The following is a 15,734-nucleotide window of genomic DNA, read 5'->3' on the forward strand; positions in this document are numbered from 1 at the left end:
GTGCACCTTGGGGCACGTCAGCCTTTCGGATCGTTCCATTCCCTGGCTCTCTTCTTCCTCTTACCATAGTCCTCTAATTCTCTGCTCGTTCCCTACCCCCAACCTTCTCCTTTACCTTTACCTTCCTACTGTGACGGGATCCCGCGCTCCTCTACCTTCTAAAGTTTAGATTCTCGCTTCGACTGACCGCTCATCCTGAGCTAGGTCCTTGGGAGTTTGGAGGTGCAGCTGGAAAGACGGCGCTTTGACCATCTCAGGAGCGATGTCATTTTCCCTGGCCCCGCAAGCAGCCTGAAGCATTCCACTTGGCAGGGGGTCGCTTCTTATACGATTCCAAAGGAGTGCCCAGGCTTCACAGGCAGCCCTCTAGGTGCTGCAAATGTTAAACAAAACCAGCTGCCAACACAGTTGCCAGAGTCTACTCCAACTCATGGTGACCCCATGGTGTCAGAGTAGAACCGTGCACCATAGGCTTTTCAGTGGCTGATTTTTGGGAAGTAGATCACCCGATCTTTCTTTGGAGGCCCCTCTGGGTGGACTTGAACCTCCAACCTCTTGTTTAGCAGCCAACTCCTTAACCGTTTGGACTGCCCAGGCGCCCATAGTTTTAAAAGAGGTGACTGGACTGAAGGTGACTTTCTGTCTGTAGGTGGCAGTGAGGGAGAGAGGTGAAATAGGAAAGACATCTAAATTGACATAAAAGTGTAAATTACTGACTTGTTCTCAGTTTTATCCAGAAGGAGACAGATCTTTCAGAAGCTTGAAACCCTGTAGCTTCTGTGTTTGTGTGTGTTTGTATAAAGCTTTAAACTACTTGATTATTTTTCCCCAATATATGCTTATGTTTAAAGACTTATTTATGCTAATATTAATTTTAATTTGCATGTCCTATGTTGCCATCACTAACCCAAATTGGTTGAACATCGGAGGTGAATGGCCTTTCCTGAAGTCTTTCTATGGAACCACATGTAAACAGCCAAAGCCTAATAGATAATTTGGTTTAGAACTGTAGGTGTTTTCTCTTAGGGATGTTTTTGGAGGCGTGCTGGTAGGCTTCATTATTGTTCTCTAACACGTTCTAACCATCAGTACCGTATTTGCTTTGCATATTGCTTCTTTGAATGCTTGAAGTCTTTGTTGTTGGATCTTCTGAGAAAATTCAGAAGTCCTATTGCTGTCAGTAGTAGCTGTGTTCTTATCTAAAAGTAATGTTGATTTCCAAGAAATCATTGTTACTCAGGACTCTTTCCTATTGTTTGTCCAGGTTTAGGAGAACTCATGAGTATTTTGTGTGAAATGGGTGTGATATTTCTTGTCTACAATCTAGTCTCAGGCAGTTTTCAAATTACCTTTTATGTCGTTAGTAACTTTCATGATTTTTCTCACCCACCTTTTAAGCTAGTAAATGTAGTATATGGCTTTCAAGAAGATGGATGACAAGGACCTCATGGATTAAGTAGAATAAAAATCATAATAGATTTAGTAATGGGAGTTGTTTTTGTTGTACTTATTTTTAGACTTTGCTCTATGCATTTTTTACCTAGTTGAACGTACTACATTTACTATTTTGTGTCCTGATTCTTTCACTTAACACTTTTTGAAATTGTCTCCTTTTAAAAGATATTATTCAGAACATTTAAAACTTTTTATTTATAAATAATATACTTACAGGTAAGTGCACATATCATAAGTGTACAGTTTCATGAATTTCCACAAATTGAACACGTCTGTGTAATCAGTGTTCAGATCAAGACCATCACTCCAGATGCCCGCCTTGCACTCCCTTCCAGTACTAGCCATCGTAAATGACCACTCCTCTAACTTCAAACATCAAAGATTCATGTTGCTTCCTACACAATAATAAAAAAAAAAGATTAGTTTTGCCTGTTTTCTAATCAAATTTTAATAGTCACATAAAATTCTAGCATTTGCATATGCTATAATTCACTTATTCATTTTTATGTTAGATATTTATGGTGTATCTAAGTTTTTATCCGTGACAAATAAAACTAAAAGGAACATCTGTTTAATGTATTATTAGAGTAACTTTCCCAGGAATGATGTTAGTGAACGTAAGCATTTCTGAGACTCTTCATACTTAGTGCCAGTTTGTCTTCCAAAGTGGTTAAAACCGTTTTTACTCCTACTGGCATAATAAGTAAATACAATTTTTATTTTATATAAAATATAAATATATAATAAAAATATAAAACATAGTTGGTTCTAATATATTGTAGGATAGGAAATGGTGGGTAAAACAGGAAAACAGTGCTGTGGATTCTGAAGAGACCATTTATCCCAGGTGGGTTCAGGGAGAGATTGTGAGCATATTAGTTAAATGTAAGGACTTTGGAATCAGGCTGCCTAGGTTTAAATGCTGGCTCTTCTGTCTCAGTTTCCTCATCTGTAAAATGTGGATGATAGTAATAATACTTACCTCGAGGTGGCGTGGTGAGGATTAAAACTGTGAAGTCTTTGTAGCCGTGCTTGGAACATAGCCTGGCATCTTGGAGAAGATGCCTGAGTTGAATTAGCCAAAGAACATTTTAGGCAGACAGAATAGTAAGAGCAAATTCACAGAACTTATATTTGTAGGGAGCTATAGGTAATTCAGTGTTTCTTGGACAGAAAATATGTAGTGGACAAATGCAGAGATGAGTCTGAGCAGTAAGCAGACGCCAGGGCATGGAGGCCTTAAATGCCTATTTGTCTTTATCACCACTTTCTCTCTAGCACCCAGTACAGTGCTTGTCATAAAGTAGGTATTCAATAATAATAATAATAACAATTAGTAATCATGAGGCTATACTATATCCTCTACATGTTGCAAAGCCTTTGAAAAATTTTAAGGAGGGGACCACGTGACATGATCAGATTTGCATTGATGTCACTGTGGAGAATGGATATGAGGAGGCTAAGAGCATGGTGAGTAAGACCAGCTAAGAGGCTATTGAAGAAGACTGGAACTAGAAAAATGATAGTAGCTATGGAGAGCAGGGGCCAAAGTTATAAAGTAGCACATGCAGGAGGCAGAAAAGAAGAGATGAAATCAGACTAATATGCCCTCTTCCTTCTCTTTTCCCTTCTAACCAGTAGCCCACATTTTTCTTACTTCTAAATGTATGTACACTTTGCTTCTTTGTCTAGATCAGTTCTTGTTCCTGTTGGGCGTTTTCCATGCTCCATCATGTTGAGGGCTAAGACTCGACTTTTTTTACTTTCACCCCATCACCTAAAGCAGCTAAAAGAATCACCAGGCCCGAGGCTCAAATGGCAACGACTTCTACACCAGCAACAACCCCTTCACCCAGAATGGGCTGCCCTGGCTAAAAAGCAGCTAAAAGGCAAAAACCCAGAAGACCTAACATGGCACACCCCAGAAGGGATAGCCATCAAGCCCTTGTATTCTAGCAGGGATACTAAGGACTTTCCTGAGGAACTTCCAGGAATGAAGCCATTCACACGTGGACCATATCCCACCATGTATACCTTTAGGCCCTGGACCATCCGCCAGTATGCTGGCTTTAGTACTGTGGAAGAAAGCAATAAGTTCTATAAGGATAATATTAAGGGTGAGATTTTAATGTGAGACATAATATTTATAATCAAACACATACCTTCTACTCCTGGCTTTTTTTAAGGGGAGGTTGGTTAATCTCTGTGAGATGATATTTGTTGTATAATTCTGTAGTTAAAATTATACTCTGAAAAAAATGGATGTTTTTCAACTTCTGTGTTTAGAAAGATAGGTCAGCCCAAATAAATCCCTAAGTTCTTGAAAGTAAGCAACAGTTATATGCACATTGTATAAAAGAAATGAGGTGAGATGAAGTTACATGAAGAAAAAGAGAAATTGGCTTTGCCTTTGAAAAGCTTTAATTAAAATTGTCAGGTTTGGAAATAGAGGGAAAGTGGTTTAAATGCTGCAAAAAGAAAGTAATAAATGATAATGTAGTACAAATATATTCAGTGCAATCTGGCACTCATTCTCTGAAAATTATGTTAATTACTATTCTTTCTGATCGATAAAATCATGTTGTTTGAATGCTAAACTTGAGGATATATAATTTGCATAGCATATCTAATGTACTTATATTTACTGTGGTATATTTTAGTTGGGAGAAAGATGTGGCAGTCTGCTTCCATAAAGATTACAGCCCTGGAAACCCTATGGGGCAGTTTTACTATATCCTATAGGGTCACTATGAGTTGGAATTGATTGGACTACAACAGGTTTTATATTTAACTATTTAAAAACTTTCTATGGGGGTTTTAATCATTATTTTTCCCAGAATATTTAAATAGGCAAGACATCCTGTTATGACTATTAGATAAAAGAACAAAAGTAAGTGTATATACAGATGTTAAATTATGTTTACTATATATATATATAAACAGCCAGCTTTTTTTTAATGTATTTTAGAAATAGTTCTATTAAAAACTGTTAAGGTAAGCTGTCTTCTTAGAAGGATATAAGTGAGGTGTTTTGCTCCTGCCACTGTAGTATGATCTGGAACTCTATTTGTGCATTTAAGCACATGGAAATGGCTCACTATCTTAGAAAGTGAGGCATCTTTATTTCAATTTGTTTTGACGTGCATGAGCATGAAAATAATGTTTGTTACAGAAGTATACTACGATGAGATAAATTAATACTTTGAGCAGTGTTAAAGTAAATCGTTTTACTTTGATGCCAGAGTCTTTAATCCTATTTTTCATTTATTTATTTAGCTGGTCAACAGGGATTATCAGTTGCCTTTGATCTGGCAACCCATCGAGGTTATGATTCAGATAACCCCCGAGTTCGTGGTGATGTTGGAATGGCTGGAGTTGCTATTGACACTGTGGAAGATACCAAAATTCTTTTTGATGGAATTCCTTTAGAAAGAATGTCAGTTTCCATGACTATGAATGGAGCAGTTATTCCAATTCTTGCAACTTTTATAGTAACTGGAGAAGAGCAAGGCGTCCCTAAAGAGAAACTTACTGGTACAATCCAAAATGATATACTTAAAGAGTTCATGGTCAGAAATACCTACATTTTTCCTCCAGAACCATCTATGAAAATTATTGCTGACATCTTCCAGTACACAGCAAAGGTATCCTTTGTGGTTATTATAGGTTCTGCTATTGTTCTTTTAATGTAGTAAGTTTTACAAAATGTCATAACCTAATTTGAAGTTGGTAACTGAATCTTGGGAAATATAGTAAATAAGTGGGATTTTTTTGCTGTTAGATTTTTGTTTTTAATGTACTCATTTTATGATATGTCATTACCTGTAGGAATCTGGCCATAGACATTTACTGTGTTTCTCTCTATTATTAAAATGTATATTCTGGGGGGAAGGGCTCAAAATTTATACTTCTTTATTTCTGTCCAGAATTCAGATTCAGTTGTGAAGTAGACACTGGTGTCAGACAGATGGAGGTCAAAATATCAGCGTGATTTCTGCTAAAAGCTGGATTGGAGGATATCATTTATGTATACTACCATATGGGATCCCTAATATCTCACCCTGAATTAGGTTCATCTTCCCCAGTCAGAGCGGTTGGAAAAGAAGCTAAGAGCGTTCCTATAGTAATAGCAGTTCCTCCATTGGGAAACAAATCTTCCTCCCTTTCCTCTGAGCAATTCATATATATATTCTGCCATCACTCACACTTCATGCTGACAGTGTGCCCCTTCTCCTTACTTACCTTAAAATTAAACCATTATTTCATGATGCAGGGCAAATCCGTCCTCCTCCATCAAACCGTTTTTATCTCTTTCACCTCTCGTAGTTATTATTATCTCAGAATTCTTGCAACTATTGCTACACTCCTCATTTGATATTCAGCCTTTGCCCTTTGCAGTTTTATTTCTTTTCATAGATTTACTTCATCTCCCCAAATGAATTATAATCTCTAACAGGCAGTCCATATTTCTGTCACCTCTTTATATTTCAAGAACAGATACACAGGAGGATTGCATTTAGCAGTATGTGGCAAAAACAAAAACAAATAGCAGTAGCCTAAACTATTTTCTGTTTCATATAAAAGAAGTCAAAAGGTAGGCTGGCAAGAGTTAGCGTGTATGGCATCTCCACAGTCACTGAGGTACCTGGCTCCTTTTATCTTGTTTCTCCACCATTGTTACTACATCATCTCAAGATTAAGGAAGGAGATAGGTGGCATGTGTGTGTGTCTTTGAGGGACCCAGCTTCTCTCATTTAAGGTGAACTTCCGGAAGGAACACACAAAATGTCCACTTAAATCTCAGTGAACACACAGTAGCAAGAGAAGATTGGAAATGTAGTCTATTGCACATTGGCTCTCTGAATTTATGGTTTTACAGGAGTAGGGTGGAGAATAGTTGTTGGGATAGAGCACAGCGGTCTGGGCCTTTGTGGGCTTGGGTGTTCACCTTTTAAAAGATCTTAATTTCATCCACAGGTTCAAAATTGCTTTTTCATATAAGTGGTAATAATTCCAATTGCAGATACTGATCAAATAATGCTATACAGAAGTATTGTATAAACTGTAAACTTTTATGTTCTTAAATTCTGCTACTAAACTCTTCTCTGTGGAGAAGCACCTGTTTGTTTCCTTGCCTCTTATTTGTAATTCCAAATGTACTCCAGTTCTCTCCAAATTTCATGTGATTCAGTCCCCTTATTGCTTTTGTGATAGAACGTTTTTCAAGAGCTTTTTGATAGATATAAATAAAATATTTTCAATTGAAAATATAGATAATCTATACCATACACTCACAACTAACATTTTTTGAGTGCTTGCTATGCACAGGCATTGTATTAAGTGCTTTAGATGAATCATTTAATCCTAAAACAACCACATGAGGAAAGTACCATTATTATCTTTATGGTTTAGGAAACCAAAGAATAACAAGGTTGAATAAGTTGCCTGCAGGCACATGACTAGTTAAGTGACACAGCTAGAATTTGAGCCCAGGCACTCTGAGTCCAGAGTCCATGCTCTTAACCACTGTACTGAGTTTTATGTGATTTAGTTTTTATTATTTTAAGTTTGGCTAACTCTTGGGAAGGATAATTGTTTTTGAGTCTGCAGGATACGTATGATATGTAGCCTACCTAATATGAAATTTTAGGAGAATAGTGGAAATGCAGTTTTCTTAGTGACTGTGGTAGAAAGAACCTGTCTGGGGTATGCTTAGCATTAAACACCAGAGTAAATAAAATTGAATTCTGTGATTTTTAAGCCATATATTTTTTCCCTTTTTATTTCAACATATAGTACTAAGAATTGACCCATTTTTTCCCACTTTGTACTTAGTCATGTATATTGCCTTCATTCAGCTAAGAAAATTAGTAACTAGTCAATGATAATTAAATGTATACATCTTTAGCAGATTTACCCAAAGTTATGAGGCCACGCTATGGAGATCAGAGTCATTGATTTGGAATTAAAAATGTTGGCATTTGGTTCTCAGGCCAAGTGTTACGTTCTTCTTCTTTTTTCATGAATGATATTCTTTATTTTCTTAGCTTATCTGTTATTTAGCTAAAAGGTGACCACAGGGGCTAGTTTTGGTTCAAGGTTTAAAGAGTATCTCAGGCCAATAGTCTCCTGCTGTACTGTAGTCTCAACTGGTCCAGTAAGTCTGTTTTTTTTTAAGAATCTGAGGTTCTGTTACCACGTTTTTCTCCCATTTTATCAGGATCCATCTACTGTGCCCTGATCAGAACAGTCGGTAGTGTAGCCGGACACCATCTAGTTCTTCTGGTCTCAAGGTAGATGAGGCCGTGGTTTGTGTAGATTATTAGTCCTGTAGACCAGTTTTTTCTTTGAGTTTTTGGTTTCCTTCTTTCTCTTTTGCTCTGAATGAGTAGAGACCAATAGTTGTATCTTTCCATAGAGTTTTCAATGGCTGATTTTTTCAGAAGTAGATTGCCAGGCCTTTCCTCAGCCAGCTAATTTCAAAGTTTAAGCTTTTGGCCTTAAAGGATGGTTAGTGCAAATTCTTTTCCATTAGAAAAGCGGAACAGGTATAGTCCTGATAGTGGGTCACTTTATCAGCCACTAAAATTGGAAAGTGAATTAAATGTAACAAAATAAACATTAAATATTTTTTAATGAACATTGCAAACTACTTAGTATATATGAGTTGAATATTTTAAAATAATATTTGATTTTAGAAAATGGGTTTAAGAGAACATTTTAAGATTTTTATTCATTGTTATATTCTTTATTTTCTTTTATTTAGTACATGCCAAAATTCAATTCAATTTCAATTAGTGGCTACCATATGCAGGAAGCAGGGGCTGATGCCATTCTGGAACTGGCCTATACTATCGCAGATGGATTAGAGTACTGTAGAACTGGACTCCAAGCTGGCCTGACAATTGATGAATTTGCGCCTAGGTAAGTAAACTAAAGTCAGATGTTGTTCAACATTACATGGTTAATAATTAAAAATAATAATAAACTTAATGCCTAGAGGCAGACAAATAATCTAAATGTGCAGAACAGCTATAAGATAAAAGACAAAAGGGAGTATAGCAGGGCTGGGAACAAATTAGATTAATATATGCCTAGACTAAATAAGCAGGTATTCTTTAAAAATCTTCCTTGCTATCCCAACACGGTAATTTAGTGAGTTTTATTCCCTTCCTGGGTGGCCCCTGCCTTACATATTGGGTATTCCTTAAATAATTGAACTATTCTTTATTTATGGACAGAAGGGGAGTTCTTTCTTAAAGAAAATCAGTTTCAAAGTGAATAATTCTCAACCTGAAGCAAATAGTCACAGCTATTTCTTCTGCATGCATAAAATTGTACTTTCATGTATTAGGTTTAAAGTTACTTAAGTACATGGGTATTGGTTTTAATTCAGATTAAGTTGTTTGAAATTAAAATCTACATATTGATTATCTAGTATGTGATATAACTAGTTTCATTTCCCATTTTATATTATCAAGTTAGATCAAATTCTGGACTTGCATAACTATTTCAGGTTGTCTTTCTTCTGGGGAATTGGGATGAACTTCTATATGGAAATAGCAAAGATGAGAGCTGGGAGAAGACTCTGGGCTCACTTAATAGAGAAGATGTTTCAGCCTAAAAACTCTAAATCTCTTCTTCTAAGAGCACACTGTCAGACATCAGGATGGTCACTTACTGAGCAGGTGTGTATATAATTTAAAGTATAGCATTTAATAGTCGTAGCTTTTCTTCTAAGCAGCTTGGCACAGTCAAAAAATAGATTTAAGAACCTATCTGCTAATATTTGAAAGTTGTAAGTATTCTTAAGTGAAATGCATGTTAATATTTTTGTACTTACACATATTTTAATTATACCGGCATTTAAAAAGAAGAATCTTTTCTATAGTCCAGTTACTACCATATCAATCATTTTATTTTTTTATGGTCTCTTCTAATTGTTTCTGTAAATGTAAATGTCATTTTTCATAGTTGCAAACAGCATAAGAGAATCTTGTATTTTTTTCACTTAAAATAGTACTTTATTTTGCTACATAGCTTTCATCATTTTAAATTTTATTGTAAGAGATTACATCAAGTAAATGTAACTAACCATTTTTCTTTAGTTGACTTTTATTAAGCGTTTACTGTGCTGTTGTTGTTAGCTGCCATTGAGTTGGCCCCTGACTCCTGTCAACCCTAAGCACAGTGAACTGGACCATTGTGATCCATAGGGTTTTCACTGGCTAATTTTTGGAAATAGATCACCAGGCCTTTCTTCCTAGTCCATCTTAGTCTGGGAACTCTGCTGAAACCTGTTCAGCAGCATAGCAACAAGCAGGCTTCCACTGACAAATGAGTAGTGGCTGCACTTGAGGCACATTGAGAATCAAACCTGGGTCTCCTGCATGGAAGGCGAGAATTCTGCCACTGAACCAACTTTGCCTCTTATTTTACTATGCTAGGTACTTTAAATAGTGAGTTTTATGTAGGTGGTATTTAGATGGTATCTGAATAGTTTGGCTTTAAGTAAGGGAAATCTTGACAAAGTAGGTTTAACAAATAAGAGCTAATTATTATGTTTTCTTTCAAATTATAGAAATTTGGAAACAGGTTGATTCTGGCTTTGCTTCACTGACAGTGCAGTGGCACAGCTGATGTCACTTCCCTGCTTTTCTCAGTGATTGCAAGATGAGTGCCATGGCTGCAGCGATCAGGTTCATGTTCAAAGCAGGGTGATGTGGCACCAGCTGTACCTTTCCTTTTTGTCAGAAAAAGTAAAAAGTTTCTCAGAACTCCTATTTCATTACGTGGCTACTTTAGCTACAAGGGAGACTGGGAAGGTGAGTACCTTACTTAGGGCTGGAAATACTGCCACTCCAAACAAAATCAGGGTCTGTTAGGAAGGGAGAGAGAGAAATGAATATTATGTAGTATCTTTTTTGCAAATAAATGTGATATATATATACATTTCCAGAAATCCGACACTTTATATGTCAAAACAAATATTTAGTATAGTTTTGAAATATTTATTTTCATTAGTAGACCAAATTAATTAAAAGTAGTAAAAATTTTAAAGTAATTCATGAGATAGGGTGTGTCTTAATATAATTATATTAATAATTACTAACATTTGGGTAGTTTACATGCATTTTCACTATCATCATATGTGATTTTTCATGATTACCTTATATTTAATCAGTGTGTAAATTAATGTCCTCATTATCTAAATGAGACCTAGTCTCAGAATAATTATTTGCTTGCTGAAGTTCACGTGGATGTGTTCTAGGTTCTGACATATTGTTTTGATATGTATTTTAGTGTCCCATATGTTATTCTGCATGGTCTTATAAATGAATGATACACTGAGTACTTAGAATAAAAATGTTTTGAAAATTTACCATAAGTATAGTTTGCACAAATTGATTCAATTATAACAAATTAACACTGGAATGTCATCTTGGCCAAAGAACACCATTTTCATAAATTCAGATTGTGTTTCCTTTTTCAGTTATAAGTGGAAGTACTGGAATAAGTTGATTTTTAAGATGTAAAATAAGTTAAGAATCATTGCTCTGTGAATGTACTTAAGTCTGCTTTTTTTTATAAGCATCCAGTCATGTTCACAAATTAAATAGGCTCCCTCTAGTGGTTAACAGTATAAAATCATTTAAATCTAAGCTTTTTATTTTAGAAACAAAAAAATGTGGTAATGAGGAAGAAGTACAAATCATAATTTAACACCATCCTAAATAATTTAAAGTTAGAATTATTAACATAAAACTCCCCAATTAAAATTTGAAAGTATAGTTTATATGTATATATATAAAACTACATGTTTTATTTATATATATGTAAAATACATATATATATAATATAGTTATGTATTTAAATAAGCATGTAAACATACCATTTAAAAACTATTATCACTTGGGTAACTTAATTTTATTCCATTAAAAATATTGTTTGGTGATGACTTTGACGTGTTCTGTTTACATATTATTTTGACACATTTAAAAAACTTTTATAACTAAAGAAACATTGCTTTTATACATTTAAAAGTGAATGATAAATAATATACCCAATATGAAATACAACTTTAGGTCCTTATAATGGAGAAATACAGATTTTCAGGGTTGGAAGAAACTTTAATAATTGTTTTTGTCTTACCTTCTTATTTTTACAACTAAGGAGACAGAAGTTCACAGAAGTCAAATAACTTGCCCAAATCACAGATGGGAATAAAATGAACTGGAGATTTCCTATATCACAGACCACTGTTCATCTGTTTTATTAATCATTTATTGAGGCCTGTTTTGTGCACATCGTTGTGGTAGATACCTCAAGGGATACAAAATAATTAGAAGATAATACATTTTGAGATGAAGGATCTCAATTTAAGGAGACAAAGCAGACATTTCTAATATACTTACAGAACAATATTTAGGGAGTAGAAAAGTAAACAAAACCAATATTTAAGATGTCAGTGAACTATAAGAAACAATGTTTTAGTGTCTAAGCACAGACTAGATACTTTGGCTCTTAATTGTAAATGTGGCTTGTTCACTGATTTGTCTATATTTATTTGATGAGCCTAATGTGAACATTGACATAGAAAATATGCAGCAATCACTGCTTAATCATACTGTCTTTTAAACTGAAATGCATATAGACTGTTTCCTCATTTTGCTTTTGGTGATTTACTAAATATTTTAGGATCCTTACAATAACATTATTCGTACTACGATAGAAGCAATGGCAGCAGTGTTTGGAGGGACTCAGTCTTTGCACACAAATTCGTTTGATGAAGCCTTGGGTTTGCCAACTGTGAAAAGTGCTCGAATTGCCAGGAACACTCAAATAATCATTCAAGAAGAATCTGGGATTCCCAAAGTGGCTGATCCTTGGGGAGGTTCATATATGATGGAATCTCTCACGAATGATGTTTATAATGCTGCCTTGAAGGTCAGTTTTTCTTGCTTGAAACTTTGCTTTCAGGATTTATAGAAATATAAATCGTTTGAGAGAAAAGAGGGATTTTAGATTTTATTTTGTCGTATTCTACACTAATACTTAATTTAATAAAACATTTGTATTGGTATTAAAGTATTTTATTCAAAGAGATTAAAAAGTCTTAAAGGCTTATACAAAAAACAGTAGTCCTTTGTCCCGCACTTGCTTTTATTCTGCTCCTAGGAATCAGCTACATTACATACTCCTTTTTTTTTGTTTCCTCTTGTTTTATCTGTATATTTTAATATCACACTATTTTTTCCAATTCTATCAATTTTAGACATTACTACTTTGTTAGTATGGTAGTTTAGTGTTTTAGGTAATTCACACCTCTTCTTCCCTCCTCCTGTACTGCAATATGGAGCCCTGGTGGTGCAGTGGTTAAGAGCTTGGCTGCTAACCAAAATGATGGCAGTTCGAATCCACCAGCCGCTCCTTGGAAACCCTATGGGAAAGTTGTACCCTGTCCTATAGGGTCGCTATGAGTCAGAATCGACTCGATGGTAACAGATATTTTTTTTTAATCCTGCAATATAATTATATCTCAATATAATACTTCCTGAAGCCCTCTAATGATCTCATTTGATTAATACTGGTTTCTCTAGGCCTGCTGACTGTTGTCATTTGACTTCCTTTTGCTGTCATCCTGAGAATTCTTTTCACCTCCACCATATTGAATTCTTTGTTGATTTATCCCTTGTTGTTTTGAAGCACATCTCATAGAAATCAGCCAAAAAATGATGCATGGGAGATTAATTATTTGAAACTTTTCATATTTGAAAATGTCTTTATTTTACTCTTGTACTTGACTAATATTCTAACTAGGTTTGAAATTATTTCTACTCAGAAGTATGTAAGCATTGATCCATTTTATTCCAGCTTCCAGTATTGCTGTTTAGAAACGTGTTGCCATTCTTATTGAGGATCTTTCTTTTGAAAGCTTCAAGATCTTTTTTTTAAATTTTTCGTGTTGATGTACCTCAGTGTGTTTATTTTTTCTTGTGTTGTATTGGATTGGATATTTGGTAGGCCTTTTTCTTTTGGAGATTTCATGGTCTTATCAGCCTGGAAAATTTTCTTGTATTATTTCTTTGATTTTCCTCTCTGCCATTTTTCTATGGTTTGTTTTTATAGGACTCCTAGTTATCAGATATTGAACCTTCTTGAATTCTCCAGTCATGTTTTTTTCTGTGATGCTCTTTGACTTTCTGTTGTGTCTTATTAGAGATTCCTCAACTTTATTTTTCTACTTACATACTTTAAAATTTATATATGTTTAATTTCCAAAAGTTCATTCTTGTTTTCTACTTGTTCCTCTTGCATTGTATTTCATACTTCTTTTGTTTCATTAATGCAGAAACTTTTCTTATTTTTATGAGGATATTATATGTAAGTTTTGGATTTTTCTTCTTCATCCTGCATAGTCTCTGTGTCTTCTGTGTGCATTTTGTTTTTAATCATATCATTCAGAATACAGCCTTTTATTTCAGTAAGAGTAAGGCTTCTTCTTCCTCCTTCCCTTCTTTATACTTGGTGTGGGAGTCTGTTGCCTCTCTAGTTCCTTTTCTGCAGACAGTAAAATTTAATTCTCCTCCAGAGTGGGAGAGAGGCAGATACAAACTCTCAAAATGTTCCCCTCTTTTTAGCTTTCCATCTTACCCTTGACTTCTGTAGAATCTGATACCTGTAAAATCAAACTAATTGCCCTCAAGTCGATTCCAACTCATAGTGACCCTATAAGACGGAGTAGAACTGCCCCATAGGGTTTCCAAGGAGCAGCTGGTGGATTCGAACTACTGACCTTTTGGTTAGCAGCTGAGCTCTTAACCACTGTGCAACCAGGGCTCCAGAATCTGATACAGAATCTTCTCTTTTGAATTGTTCAGGAAAAAGCATCCTGCTTCTCTATAGTACCTCTCTTCCTACACCTTCTCTGCAGGCACTCAAGTTTGACCTTGTTCCTTTCTCCTACCCTCTATTCTTTTCATGTACCATTTCAACATTCATTTTCTTTCTTTATATAGAGACTTATTGAAGGTTTAGATATTTCCTAGTTTCATTAAAGATGGAGGTACGTCATTACTCTGCCGCTTAAATCAGAAGTAAAATTGCATTTTGAAATATGTTTTATTGAATCTTTATTTTTATAACCATAAAACGTTATGTAGTTAAAAGTAAAGATTACAAAATTGATGTTATCTTAAGTTTTCTTCCAAAATTTGAGTGAGAGATCTTGTATTTTCCAGAACATATTTGTTAGCTTTTCTGTTGTCTTTTTGAACAACTTCAAACACGTACAATTTCTAATTAATGCCCTTGATGTAATTCTTTTCTTATGAAACATTACTTTTTCTACTAAAATAGTGTATAATTTATAAATATAAATTACAGTGTATATAGGGTATATAAATGATATGCACTATAGTAAAATAGTGTATGTTAGTAATTATGTGGTACTCAAAATAGTTTATAAGACTATAAAACTTTGTTCATATTCTCTTCTAGTTTTATTAATCTATTTTTGTTATTAGCTCATTAATGAAATTGAAGAAATAGGTGGAATGGCCAAAGCTGTAGCTGAGGGAATACCTAAACTAAGAATTGAAGAATGTGCTGCCCGAAGACAAGCTAGAATAGATTCTGGTAAGACGAAGTGGGGAAGTTTATATAGGAAATCCAGTATTTCAAAAGAAATGGCAATTTCTGTTTGTAGATAGAGTATATAGTTAAGAAAACAAAAATAATGGAAAATGAAATGAGTAAAATCTTTCTCATTGTTATATAGATATATGTGTTTCTATTTTTGTATGCATGGATGCACATGGGCAAGCATATATACAAAGTTTGTGTGTTTGTATGCTCATTGTACATATGTGTGTGTGTGGGTATCGCCAACATTTTGAAGATGACAGTATTGATGGTCATTGTGCTCTGCACTGGAGTTCTTGTACATTCATTCATTCATTTAATCAGTCAGTCCATTTTTCTAGCCTACTCTGTGTGAGGCACAGTGCTAGGCCTGGGCATACAGTTGTGAGCAGGACACATATGCTCTCTCCACCAATAGAGCTTACATTCTAGTAAGGGAGATAGAAAATAAAACAATAAACCAATAAAATAATGTGGATTGTGGTAAGTGCTGTGAAGGAAATAAGGGGTATTACTTGGGGTAGGGGTAGTGGGTTTCTTTAGATAGAGTAATAAGTAGTAATAAGCTAGCTGGTATCATGTTAAGGAAGATCTTTATAATTTTGGTTTATAACTTAATAGATTTTTTTTTTTTT

The 15,734-nt window shown here is 34.8% G+C and overlaps 1 protein-coding gene across 2 annotated transcripts in view; it reads left to right on the forward strand.

Annotated features, from left to right (window-relative positions):
* Positions 1-15,734, forward strand: part of MMUT (methylmalonyl-CoA mutase) — a 33,666-nt gene that overhangs the window by 119 nt on the left and 17,813 nt on the right. Inside the window, exons 2-7 of one of the 2 annotated variants that reach the window (XM_023725582.1) lie at positions 3,148-3,572; positions 4,732-5,099; positions 8,222-8,379; positions 8,972-9,143; positions 12,154-12,402; positions 14,982-15,093. In XM_023725582.1, the coding sequence (XP_023581350.1) occupies positions 3,188-3,572; positions 4,732-5,099; positions 8,222-8,379; positions 8,972-9,143; positions 12,154-12,402; positions 14,982-15,093 (1,444 nt within the window). In that variant the 5' untranslated portion in view covers positions 3,148-3,187. Of the gene's footprint in view, positions 1-51; positions 3,573-4,731; positions 5,100-8,221; positions 8,380-8,971; positions 9,144-12,153; positions 12,403-14,981; positions 15,094-15,734 lie in introns of those variants that run through there. The other variant, XM_004390824.2, reaches the window with a different exon arrangement.

The sequence above is a fragment of the Trichechus manatus genome, unplaced genomic scaffold (assembly GCF_000243295.1).
Source record: "Trichechus manatus latirostris isolate Lorelei unplaced genomic scaffold, TriManLat1.0 scaffold00331, whole genome shotgun sequence".
Lineage (NCBI taxonomy): Eukaryota > Metazoa > Chordata > Mammalia > Sirenia > Trichechidae > Trichechus > Trichechus manatus.